A 13,994-nucleotide genomic window follows, 5' to 3' on the forward strand; every position below is an offset into this window, starting at 1 on the left:
CTGGGTCATTTATTAGTTTGGTTTTGTTAGTTGTTTCATCTACTGACAATGGATTGTTTTATCTTATTTTTTTGGTATAGATCCTAATTTTGCATTGAGTCCTAAACATCCCGTGTAGAATAATACTAGAGACTGAGGTTTATTGTATTCATACCTGGATATGGGGAATGCTCTTCTGTTATGTTTTTTGTACATAGAGTTAGTAAATCTAGTTAAGATTTGAGCTTTGTGTGTGTGTGTGTGTGTGTGTGTGTGTGTTTTCTATCATTATAGTCAGGGCACTTCAGGCTTCAAATTCCCCTAATGGTTAGTTACCATCACCTATACTTACATAGAGCACCTGCAGTACTCGAGTCTTTTTCTCTGTTCCTCAGCTTTCAACAGCCCATTTGCCAGGTCACAGAGACGATCTCTCTCAATACTATTGTCTCTATACTAGTGTACTCTGCTATTGTTTATTATTCAAAATACACTCATTTTTGTATTAGAGTAAAGGGAATTTTGAGGTAACGATCAACAACAACCCTAGGCTGTGTTTTGGAATCTCAGGATTGGAACTGTCCGAGCATTTCTGCCTTAAAATTGGAACTTTCTGGCAGCCAAACTGTACCTTATATCTGCACTCAGTCTTGTACAGGAGACAGTTTTCTGTCCTTCCTCCTAGTGGTTCCTGACTTCAGATTGGTATCCATGTGGGATCCTGGGCTCCAGACAGGGTCCCCAGTCTCCTCCCCAGGAATAACAGGTTTTTGCTTCAACCATTCTCTCACCAGCAAAGATCTTAACCTGTGTCCCACCTATCCCTGCAAGGCAGGTTGTTTGCTTTTTCTCCCTTCCTCCAAAGCAAGAGATTTTTGCCCGGGCTCAGGATCACAGAGGATATCTGTCTCCTCTCGTATTATCATTTTTCTAGTATCATAAACCAGTAGCTTAGAGCTTTTGCTTCTTATAAGAGGAAGATCTACAGAAATAGGGTTTCCCCTAGAAGGCCAGTGAATGGACCTTCAGTTTCCTGCACCGTCCTCATTATTTCCCCTGAACAACTCGTAGGTGTCCAAGACGAGCTTACAAATGACTGTTAACTCTCCTTGTGTCTTGAACTCCCAGATATTTCAAACTGACATGCTTGCTCACATCTAGCCTTTAAGAATCTGCTGAAATTTTGGCTGATTTATTCTTACCCTCTTATACAGTGATCATCTCGTTCTCCTGTGCTCTGCCAAAGGCCAAAGACATTTTGTGCTCCATCTCCCCTTGGCAGGGCCTGCCACTCTTTGGAATTTGGTCTACTTGGTCCCCTTTTGACCTCAAATCTCTAATGCAGTCAGGAAAAATTATGATCTTTGTATATTATCTGCCTTTTTCTATTTTTACAATGGGTCCAAAGTTCTACATTTTAAGCTGAAATGAAACTCCAAAGACAATTTTTAATCTTTAAGGACCAATTTATAATAGCACTAACCGCTGAACCTGGAATAAAAATAATTCTAAATTCTCAATTTGTCTCCTGATTTGATAATTTTTAGTATGTAAACAGAAATAGAAATTAAGATTTATTTTAAAAATCCTGGAAAATAGCAAGCTATTTAAACACATTATTACTTTGGTCTCCCTCATAGCTAAATTAAGGGGATGGGGTGGGGGACATGAACCTTATGCTCTTAGTTTGGTTTTGTTTTCAAAAAAGATGAGAAGGAAAGTTTGTCAGCAATCTTCTCCAGTGTTCAAAATACATTACAAATATGCTTAATCTCTAAAGTATTAGACTGGTGCTCCTTCAGAGTCTATGATACATCAATTATATCTAAGGTTAGAATATAGCACATAAAATAACATCACAGCAGTATTGTTAGTTTTCACTAATCCATAGAGTTAGAAAGAATTTAAAGTAGTCTACTTCAAACTCCTATTTAATGCAAAATTTGCCTCTAAACATCCCGATTGGCTGCACACCTGTAACGTGGGTCTCTACTCACAAGGCAGCCTACTCAATTTTGGGAAAAAATAATTTTTCCAAAATATCAAGCCAAAATGAATATCTCACACTGAGCCAAAATGAAATTCCCTAAATGTGCAATCGTTTGTTCTAATTTATCATTCCAGAACTTACAGTAAATCTAATCCCCTTTTTACTTGAAAGGTCATCACATACTTGAAAGTGATTGTATTTCCTTTTCTTTTTTCCAAACTGAAACTTCCTAGTACCATCTATTGTATTTCCTTTATGCCCATTAAACTGTAGTCTTATGGCTTATGTCTCAAACTTTGTGTTCTCCAACTGTGACCCATACTTCCTCCTTCATCATCTAAATATTAAATGTTCTGAAATGTTATATACCCAGGTTTCCATTTTTATTTCCTCTATTTGTATTTTCCTTCTGGACAATCAAATACAATTTCTTTGTCAGGTATCATCTCTATGAAAATAACACTCAGATCTAAGCTTTGATATCTCTTGAAATCAGGGACAAATTCTTTTGTTTTGTGTTTGTAGAATATCTCATGATGGATCACCCAAAGCCCTTGTGGTTTGGGGTCAGAAAAGTTTTGCATTTGCTTCCGCCTGAGTCCAAAATAGTAACAGCACTGGCATTATTTTTGGCATAAAAATTCCTGCTAAGGGTAGTGCAAATTAATACTCCATAGCTACACATAACAGTTCCTCAGATAATCATTTTCCTTACTCAATGCCCAGCTTGACAGAGAATTCCTCAAATGTTCTCCTGGTCAGTAGACACTCTTTTTTTTTTTTTTTTTCCGCATCTTTTGCAGGTGACAAACCAGTGTCAGGGATCTCAGCCCCAGGTCTGCCCCTTCTCCTACCGCAACTAATAGCTTTAGGTCTAAAATTTCAGCACTTGTCCCATTCTAAGCAGTAAACACCAGTATCTAACTCCACTGACATTTTCCCCAGGCTACTGACATATCCATGTTGAAGCTAATGCTCAGCCTTTAAATTCCTTCATTAAATTTCTGCCATCCACAGATTTATCCTATCTTTGTTTTGGGCTAAATTTTGGATTTACATTTTTTTCTTATGGTTCAGCTAATGTTTATATGAGTGTACAATGTGTGTGTGTGTGTAAGGTGTCCATGTTTGCTCAGTCCAACAGCTGCAAGAGCTAGAACTCTGCTGCATTTCCCAGTATCCAGAGGCTGAGTCTACTTGGTTTTTCCATTGGCAACTCAAGCTCTGTGTATCAGAAATAAAAACATATCACAATTCCACCAAAACTTCATATTTTGCCATAACTCATGGCACTCTGTCTTTTGGTTTTCCAAGTATGAAATTTTGAAAACATCTTCAATCCAATATCCCTGTTGCACTCAATCCAATTAGTCACCAAGTTAATTCTACAATGGCAACATTTCACTTAACATAGTCTAACAATTTTAGTCACTCAAAAATGAAATATTTATCTTTCTGAATTTTTATGCAGATCAAATGAGATCAATAGATCAGACAAGAGGCACTATAAGACTACAATAACAGATGGAATAAAATTAGCTATTGAGTGACCCAGCAACCCAACATTTGCATTTTAACTAGTAATATTTCATGGATTTCAACAAATTCACATGTATCTCATATCTACCAAGAATGTATGAATGAAAAACAAATTCATTCACTCAGAACCTGATATACATCTGTATCATAGTTTTAATATTTCTTAATTTTCATATTATTAGTTACCTGGGCATGAACAGTGTCTGATTTCTCTTATAAACCAAAAAATCTGTGTGAATGGATAAAAATGAACTAATTTGAAATGAATAAACTAAAATTTAGCCCACATTCTTTGCCAGGGACTTTTCCTATTTTACTTTATTTAACCTTAATAATAATTGTGTGTTGTGTGTTAGTTGCTCAGTCGTGTCCGACTCTTTGCAACCCCATGGACTGTAGCCCCCCAGGCTCCTTTGTCCATGGGATTCTCCAGGCAAGAATACTGGAGTGGGGTGCCATTTCCTTCTCCAAATAATAATAATTAATTATTATTTAATAATCAGTTCATTTCAGTTGCTCAGTCTTGTCCGACTCTGCGACCCCATGAATCGCAGCACACCAGGCCTCCCTGTCCATCACCAACTCCTGGAGTTCACCCAAACTCATGTCCATCGAGTCGGTGATGCCATCCAGCCATCTCATCCTCTGTCATCCCCTTCTCCTCCTGCCCCCAATCCCTCCCAGCATTAGGGTCATAATAATTAATTATTATTGTTCCAATTCTACAGATGAGGGAATTCAGATACATGGAAGTTAAATAATTTTGTTAATGTCCATAGGTAGAATAGGACAGAATCAGGATTTTATCACACATAACCTTATTGCAGATCTGGAAATAGAATTTATTATTTCTTTCACAAGAAAGAGTATATTCATATCATAATAATAGTTGGGTTGCTGTCTTTGGGGAAAATTCGATTTGTTAAGTTCACTGTCAAATGTGGTACTCAACACTAACCTCAGTTCAGATTATGTACACTTGCTGAGCTCTAACTTTCTGGTTCTGGAGAGTACATGTCTTGCAATTTAATAATAAAGTAGCTCTTCTGGCAGCCACATCACAATGTGGACTCATTTATTTCACACATAAATAAAACAACTGACCTTTTTCCACATGCATTAGTAATAAATTTTTCTTCCTATGTTGTAACTGAGTAGTTATATTTTCTTAATCTGTGAAGATTTAAGATCCAAGTGAACCCAATTAAGTTCAATTTTTTGTTTGTTTAGTTTTATTTTCCTTTTAGCTCATTAATCAAGTCTGCTGATAATTTTGGAGTCCTGATTGTGTCTTTCATAGTATTAATTAGCCATTCTTTCTAGGTTTTTGTCAACAGTTTTCAATGTTTATAAAATCATTATAAAAGGTACTGGAGATATATTAAAAAGCTTTGTTTTTCCATAAAAGACACAAAATTATATTCTTAAATATAATACCCACTTTTTTGTCTTTATATTGATAATGCTTTGATAAGAAAATGATCTAGAATAAGTACAGTTAAAATCTTTTGTATTATGAATTCATATCTTTGTGTGAAAAAAAATTCTTCCATCTCTCTTGAAATAAACTCCACTAAAATTCTCCATTGGAATGACTGTGATTCTAGACTTGATGGAGCTCATGTGTTTTGAAAAGCCAACTTTATAGTGATATAGTGATATAGATAAAATACATTAAAATATTATAGAGTTAAAGATGATTCACAAATAATTAAAGGAAAAAAGAGAGATTTCTAAACAATTACCAGTAAAAAACAAAAAATAATAAGGTCAAAATATGGCAGTTTTTCTTTCTTTTTTTTTTTAATGAAAGCTAAGTTTAAGAACATGTGAAAGCTCAGAAATTAAAAAAAAAAAAATGAAAAGCTCTTAGAACTGTGACACAAAGTCTGTGTATAACTATCAAGCAGAGACAGTAATTTTGATTTTAAGAATAGTTGGTCATTTCTGTGGACTGTACTTGTCATCAGTGATTTTATTTTTGAAACATCATAAGCTTGAAATATAATATAATCAAATGATTACATAACACCTCCAGTACCAAACTTCATTGTACCAAGTTTGTTCTGAACTCTGATTTTTAATAATTTTGCCCTTGTATACAGTGCTTACAAAAATAAATGTATTCTGCACTCTACACAGATCTGCTATAACTTGTCTGGTTTTCAAAGTATTTTTCAGGAACCAGAGACTTTCAGTCTCTCTCTCTGTCTCTGTCTCTTGTCTCTCCCATTTTATATCAGATAATGTTGCTGCTAAGTAGCTTCAGTCGTGTCCGACTCTGTGCAACCCCAGCGATCGCAGCCCACCAGGCTCCCCCGTCCCTAGGATTCTCCAGGCAAGAACACTGGAGTGGGTTGCCATTTCCTTCTCCAATGTTAAAGTTGATATATATCAACTAGGACTGATAGTCTAGTTTTCAGCATTCACTCAATGCAAATCACACTTAGATCACAGGGTAACCAGTCCTGAGAATCTTTCACATGGGAACAACCATTTTTTATTCTGTTTCCTCTTCCTAGGTAGAGAGGTAGTTTAAAGATAACTTAGTGTCCTCTTGATTTCAATAAACTAAAAGATATCAATCTTTTCATCTACAGCAAAATGTGGACAATGTTATTGAAGAAGTAAAAAATATATGCAGTGTTCTGGGATGTGTGGAGACCAAACAAATTACAGATGCTATAAATGAACTAAATCTTATTCTTCAGAGAAAACCAAAGGTAAATACACTCATTTATTACACAGCAATTATTTTAAACCTGAGTTCAATAATTAATTAAGGAGAGTGAAAGACTTTTGATGAACTGGTATATATGTATGTGTGTGTGTATGTGTGTGCATGTGTTGCTGTTCATATATATTTCAATCATTTGGGGATAATGAAAACTTAATTCTATTATACCAAAATAATTTAATTAAAAGGAAATTTCTTATGCCTTCGAAGTGTAACAACAATACAACCTTCAAATGAGACTGAAATCTATCCTACAGTCCTACCTAGATGAATGTGCTTATATAATAATATTCACAGGCAAGTGTTTGTATAGACTATTAATGGTTCTCATGCACACCAGTGTATGCAGAGGTAGGTACCCATGCTTGCTTGGACAAGCATTTATGCAGGAAAGAAAAGATCAGTTTTTGTGGTATTTTTTGTTGAATCTTCAAGGCACACTGCTTTGATGATCTCACATTCTATAACGATTTCCTGGGTTTTCCCATTTATAAAAATGAGCATTATATGAGCATTATATGATTTTTTCTTTTCTTTTTCTTTTAATTTTATTTTTAAACTTTACATAATTGTATTAGTTTTGCCAAATATCAAAATGAATCCGCCACAGGTATACATGTGTTCCCCATCCTGAACCCTCCTCCCTCCTCCCTCCCCATTCCATCCCTCTGGGTCATCCCAGTGCACCAGCCCCAAGCATCCAGTATCGTGCATCGAACCTGGACTGGCAACTCGTTTCATACATGATATTTTACAAGTTTCAATGCCATTCTCCCAAATATTCCCACCCTCTCCCTCTCCAACAGAGTCCATAAGACTGTTCTATACATCAGTGTCTCTTTTGCTGTCTCGTACACAGGGTTATTGTTACCATCTTTCTAAATTCCATATATATGTGTTAGTATACTGTATTGGTGTTTTTCTTTCTGGCTTACTTCACTCTGTATAATAGGCTCCAGTTTCATCCACCTCATTAGAACTGATTCAAATGTATTCTTTTTAATGGCTGAGTAATACTCCATTGTGTATAGGTACCACTGCTTTCTTATCCATTCATCTGCTGATGGACATCTAGGTTGCTTCCATGTCCTGGCTATTATAAACAGTGCTGCGATGAACACTGGAGTACACGTGTCTCTTTCCCTTCTGATTTCCTCAGTGTGTATGCCCAGCAGTGGGATTGCTGGGTCATAAGGCAGTTCTATTTCCAGTTTTTTAAGGAATCTCCACACTGTTCTCCAGAGTGGCTGTACTAGTTTGCATTCCCACCAACAGTGTAAGAGGGTTCCCTTTTCTCCACACCCTCTCCAGTATTTATTACTTGTAGACTTTTGGATCGCAGCCATTCTGACTGGTGTGAAATGGTACCTCATAGTGGTTTTGATTTGCATTTCTCTGATAATGAGTGATGTTGAGCATCTTTTCATGTGTTTGTTAGCCATCTGTATGTCTTCTTTGGAGAAATGTCTATTTAGTTCTTTGGCCCATTTTTTGATTGGGTCATTTATTTTTCTGGAGTTGAGCTATAGGAGTTGCTTGTATATTCTCGAGATTAGTTGTTTGTCAGTTGCTTCATTTGCTATTATCTTCTCCCATTCTGAAGGCTGTCTTTTCACCTTGCTAATAGTTTCCTTTGATGTGCAGAAGCTTTTAAGGTTAATTAGGTCCCATTTGTTTATTTTTGCTTTTATTTCCAATATTCTGGGAGGTGGGTCATAGAGGATCCTGCTGTGATGTATGTCAGAGAGTGTTTTGCCTATGTTCTCCCCTAGGAGTTTTATAGTTTCTGGTCTTACGTTGAGATCTTTAATCCATTTTGAGTTTACTTTTGTGTATGGTGTTAGAAAGTGTTCTAGTTTCATTCTTTTACAAGTGGTTGACCAGAGTTCCCAGCACCACTTGTTAAAGAGATTGTCTTTAATCCATTGTATATTCTTGCCTCCTTTGTCAAAGATAAGGTGTCCATATGTGCATGGATTTATCTCTGGGCTTTCTATTTTGTTCCATTGATCTATATTTCTGTCTTTGTGCCAGTACCATACTGTCTTGATAACTGTGGCTTTGCAGTAGAGCCTGAAGTCAGGTAGGTTGATTCCTCCAGTTCCATTCTTCTTTCTCAAGATCGCTTTGGCTATTCGAGGTTTTTTGTATTTCCATACAAATTGTGAAATTATTTGTTCTAGCTCTGTGAAGAATGCTGTTGGTAGCTTGATAGGGATTTTTTCTTTTAAATCTCAGAAATCTGATGTAGATTATATGTGAATATTGCCTAAGAAAAAGATTAGGACATCTGGTTACAATGAATTGTTCAATCTTGTTGCTAGTTTAGCAAGTGATAAAGTCAAAAGATAGGATACTGCTGATGATAATAACTAACATTTGATCAGATCAGATCAGATCAGTCGCTCAGTCGTGTCTGACTCTTTGCGACCCCATGAATTGCAGCACACCAGGCCTCCCTGTCCATCACCAACTCCCAGAGTTCACCCAGACTCACGTCCATCAAGTCAGTGATGCCATCCAGCCATCTCATCCTCTGTCATCCCCTTCTCCTCCTTCCCGCAATCCCTCCCAGCATCAGAGTCTTTTCCAATGAGTCAACTCTTCGCATGAGGTGGCCAAAGTACTGGAGTTTCAGCTTTAGCATCATTCCTTCCAAAGAAATCCCAGGGCTCATCTCCTTCAGAATGGACTGGTTGGATCTCCTTGCAGTCCAAGGGACTCTCAAGAGTCTTCTCCAACACCACGGTTCAAAAGCATCAATTCTTTGGCGCTCAGCCTTCTTCACAGGCCAACTCTCACATCCATACATGACCACAGGAAAAACCATAGCCTTGACTAGACGAAACTTTGTTGGCAAAGTAATGTCTCTGCTTTTGAAAATGCTATCTAGGTTGGTCATAACTTTCCTTCCAAGGAGTGTCTTTTAATTTCATGACTGCAGTTACCATCTGTAGTGATTTTGGAGCCCAGAAAAATAAAGTCTGACACTGTTTCCACTGTTTCCCCATCTATTTCCCATGAAGTGGTGGGACCAGATGCCATGATCTTCATTTTCTGAATGCCAATACATGATAGTGAATTGCAATAGTATCTTCACTTATGTATTACTTCATTTCATTTAAATTTTACTTTATTTCAATTAATCCTCACAGCAATACCTTGAAGCTGGTATTTTACTGTTCATTTTAGTATTAAAATCTGATGCTTACAGTGCTGTATATAGAGGATTCAGTTCAGTTCAGTCGCTCAGTCATGTCTGACTCTTTGTGACCCCATGAATCGCAGCACGCCAGGCCTCCCTGTCCATCACCAACTCCCGGAGTTCACTCAGACTCACGTCCATCAAGTCAGTGATACCATCCAGCCATCTCATCCTCTGTTGTGCCCTTCTCCTCCTGCCCCCAGTCCTTCCCAGAATCAGAGTCTTTTCCAATGAGTCAAATCTTCGCATGAGGTGGCCAAAGTACTGGAATTTCAGCTTTAGCATCATTCCTTCTAAATAAATCCCAGGGCTGATCTCCTTCAGAATGGACTGGTTGGATCTCCTTGCAGTCCAAGGGACTCTCAAGAGTCTTCTCCAACACCACAGTTCAAAAGCATCAATTCTTCGGCGCTCAGCCTTTTTCACAGTCCAACTCCCACATCCATACATGACCACAGGAAAAACCATAGCCTTGACTAGATGGACCTTTGTTGGCAAAGTAATGTCTCTGCTTTTGAAAATGCTATCTAGGTTGGTCATAACTTTCCTTCCAAGGAGTAAGCGTCGTTTAATTTCATGGCTGCACTCACCATCTGCAGTGATTTTGGAGCCCAAAAAAATAAAGTCTGACACTGTTTCCACTGTTTTCCCCATTAATAAGCAGCAAAATAGAAATTGGAGCCCAGGCCTCTAAACACGCTTCAGTACATATGAAACTTCATAAAAGAGAGTGACTACATGCATTCTTTATCTATATGGATAGGAAGAGCACAGATTCTATTACCTTGAATGCACCAGTCTTGAAATTTCAAAAAGACTGATTTACAAAGTTGACAATTATACTAATATATATAAATTGTCATTGTTTCAAATAGGTGACTAGTAAAAATCAGTAATTTCTTACTATCGGACTTCCTATGTCTTTTTTTTCCTCAAGTGCAACTGCTTTACAATGTTGTGTTAGTTTCTGCTGTACAACGAAGTGAATCAGCTATATGTATACATAAATCTCCTCCCTTTTGAGTCTCCCTCCTACTCTCCCATCTCACCCTTTTAAGTCATCACAGAGCACCAAGCTGAGCTCCCTATGATATATAGCAGCCTCCCACTAGCTATCTATTTACACATGGTAGTGTATATATGTCCATGCTACTCTCAATTCATCTCCTCCTCTCCTTCACAATCACCCACCCCTGCCCCAATCAACAAGTCCATTCTCTACATTTATGTCTCTATTCCTGCCCTGCAAATAGGTTAATCATTACCATTTTTCATGATTCCATGTGCTTAGTCGCTCAGTCATGTCTGACTCTTTGTGACCCCATGGACTGTAGCCCAGCAGGCTCTTCTGTCCATGGCAATTCTCCAGGCAAGAATACTGGAGTGGGTTGCCATGCCATACTGGAGTGGGTTGCCATGCCATACCGGAGTGGGTTGCCATGCCTTCCTCCAGGAGATCCTCCCAACTCAGGGATGAAATCCAGGTCTCCCATATTGCAGGAGGATTCTTTACCATCTGAGAAAACAGGGAAGCCCAAAAATACTGGAGCGGGTAGCCAATCCCTTCTCCTGGAGATTTTCCCATCCCAGGAATCAAACTGGGATCTCCTGAATAGCAGGTGTATTATTTACCAGCTGAGCTACCAGGGAAGCCTGATAGATTTCATACATACATGTTATTTGTTTTTCTCCCTATATCTTATTATAAATAATTACAATTGTGTTTTTTGCAATTAGATGTAATAAATTCAGAATTTTTAATATCCTATTTGCATTACATGAACAGTGACAGTGATAACTGAGGAGCAAAGGTCTCATATCAACAAAAGATTTTATAACAGCTGAAGTTAAGGTAACAAGTGAGAATTAACTTGCAACAAGTTATTCATTTCTGTTAGAGTACCACATTTTGGAGATAATACAAATACCTAGAGCTGATAATAAAATACAAAAAGCATAGGGTCATGCAGAGATTATTTGAATTTGAGATCTGCCACTTTCCAGGTGAATATACTTTAGAAAACTAATTAACTTCTCTAAGTTTCAGTTTTCCTCATCTCTAAAACAGAAAAAGAAAACAGAATTTTCAGGGTTCTTGAATCAGAAAAAGCATTAACAAATGGGCCAGATGAGAGTATATTTTCAGTGGCTCAGCAGTAAAGAATCTGTCTGCAATGCAGGAGACCACCTACAATGCTGGAAATGAAGGTTCAGTCCCTGGGCTGGGAAGATCCCCTGGAGAAAGAAATTGCAAACCACTCCAGCATTCTTGCCTAGGAAAACTGATGGACAGAGGAGTGTGGCAGGCTACCGTCCATGAGGTCACAAACAGTCAGACACAACCTAGCAAGTAAACTGCTACCACCCATTATTATTAGTGGAAGTAGTAGAGATGATGCTGTAGTAGTTTTTTATAATCTTCCTCATGAGGCCAAGATGAAGAGTTTAATTCACCCAAGTACCACTAAGTACTCTCTTATCTCTGGGCCATTGGTTATAGCCAACCTCATGACAAATGCTAGAGTAGGAAACCAGATACATGAATGTGGACACATGTCTTCCCATCTGTTAAGACCACTTGGCTGTTCTTTAGTTTTTATGTCCTGCTCTCAGTAAATCAGTAGAAACAAACAAATGATCAAAGAAGGAGGAAAATCTAATTTTAGGATGAAGCACTTCAAATGCTGTTAAAGTAGCACTTTAACAACAACAACAAAAAAGCTTTTTAAAGAAAAAGCTTTTTTTAAACATTCATTTTCTGAAATCGCTAGATAAACAAAAATGACAGTTTTCTCAAAAATATCAAATTTTCAACACATCTGAAGCAAAAGAATCCTTCAGGGAGAAACAAAGTATTTCCTAGGAAAATATGGACAATTATAATAATCAAGAGAAGCTCATATCATATTTCACATTTCTTCTATACTTAAGAACATTAAATTGTACATGACTATTCATGCATAGAAATGAAGAAAAGAACTGACATTTACCAGTTTTATTTCATATATGTCAAGGGTCAAAATAAATAGTTGAATATCCCCAAGTAAACAGATTCTGCTTGAGTACAATTTGAAAGTTTATTCAACATCATTCAGACATTTTGTCCATCCCTTTTCTCAACGTATCTTAACTATAAGCCCACCTATATAAGAAAACCAGCACAAATAGTAAGTATATTTTACATTATTTCTGTAGTAACCAACTATGTCTAATAATGCCAAACTATTTCAATCTATCCACCCACCATAAACCTAAAACTAAAGAAACACTGAGATATATGTCTTCTGCCAACAGATTCAAATTTCAGAAGCTGTCCTTTTTCTTGGCTGCATTTTTAGGCCAACTAGCAAAACACTATTTCCTGCCATACCAGGAAGTAATTAAGTATTTACTAAATGTAAGTTTTGGCAAAATGAAGAACTATATCACAAATGCAGTTGTACTCCATCTATACTTCATGCTCCCACCTAGCACTGGAAACAATTTTCCATTCTTTAGAATTATATTCCAGAAACTCACATATTTCCATTAAATACACAATAAACAAACTACAAATAAAAAATACAGTCTTACACATTGTGCTGTAGGTGGGTGTCATGGTGACTTTAAAATACAAGTTTATTTGATGTTTTTCTTGATTCTTGAGGTATGCCTGTATTGCTATGAACTTTCCCCTTAGGACTGCTTTTAAAGTGTCCCATAGGTTTTGGGTTGTTGTGTTTTCATTTTCATTAGTTTCTATGCAAATTTTGATTTCTTTTTTGATTTCTTCTGTGATTTGTTGGTTATTCAGCAGCGTGTTGTTCAGCCTCCATATGTTGGAGTTTTTAATAGTTTTTCTCCTGTAATTGAGATCTAATCTTACTGCATTGTGGTCAGAAAAGATGCTTGGAATGATTTCTATGTTTTTGAATTTACCAAGGCTAGATTTATGGCCCAGGATGTGATCTATCCTGGAGAAGGTTCCATGTGCGCTTGAGAAAAAGGTGAAATTCATTGTTTTGGGATGAAATGTTCTATAGATATCAATTAGGTCTAACTGGTCTATTGTATCATTTAAAGTTTGTGTTTCCTTGTTAATTTTCTGTTTAGTTGATCTATCCATAGGTGTGAGTGGGGTACTAAAGTCTCCCACTATTATTGTGTTATTGTTAACTTCTCCTTTCATACTTGTTAGCATTTGTCTTACATATTGCGGCGCTCCCGTGTTGGGTGCATATATATTTATAATTGTTATATCTTCTTCTTGGATTGATCCTTTGATCATTATGTAGTGACCATCTTTGTCTCTTTTCACAGCCTTTGTTTTAAAGTCTATTTTATCTGATATAAGTATTGCTACTCCTGCTTTCTTTTGGTCCCTATTCGCATGGAAAATCTTTTTCCAGCCCTTCACTTTCAGTCTGTATGTGTCCCCTGTTTTGAGGTGGGTCTCTTGTAGACAACATATGTAGGGGTCTTGTTTTTGTATCCATTCAGCCAGTCTTTGTCTTTTGGTTGGGGCATTCAACCCATTTACGTTTAAGGTAATTACTGATAAGTAT

At 37.0% G+C, this 13,994-nt stretch overlaps 1 protein-coding gene across 8 annotated transcripts in view; it reads left to right on the top strand.

Moving 5' to 3' along the window:
* PIK3C2G (phosphatidylinositol-4-phosphate 3-kinase catalytic subunit type 2 gamma) overlaps nucleotides 1-13,994 on the top strand; it is a 504,349-nt gene that overhangs the window by 115,369 nt on the left and 374,986 nt on the right. For all 8 annotated transcript variants that reach the window (XM_044941205.2, XM_044941209.2, XM_044941210.2 and 5 more), the window contains one exon: nucleotides 6,109-6,231. In XM_044941205.2, the coding sequence (XP_044797140.2) occupies nucleotides 6,109-6,231 (123 nt within the window). The remainder of the gene's footprint in view (nucleotides 1-6,108; nucleotides 6,232-13,994) is intronic.

This window comes from Bubalus bubalis, chromosome 4 (assembly GCF_019923935.1).
Source record: "Bubalus bubalis isolate 160015118507 breed Murrah chromosome 4, NDDB_SH_1, whole genome shotgun sequence".
In the NCBI taxonomy this organism is placed as follows: domain Eukaryota; kingdom Metazoa; phylum Chordata; class Mammalia; order Artiodactyla; family Bovidae; genus Bubalus; species Bubalus bubalis.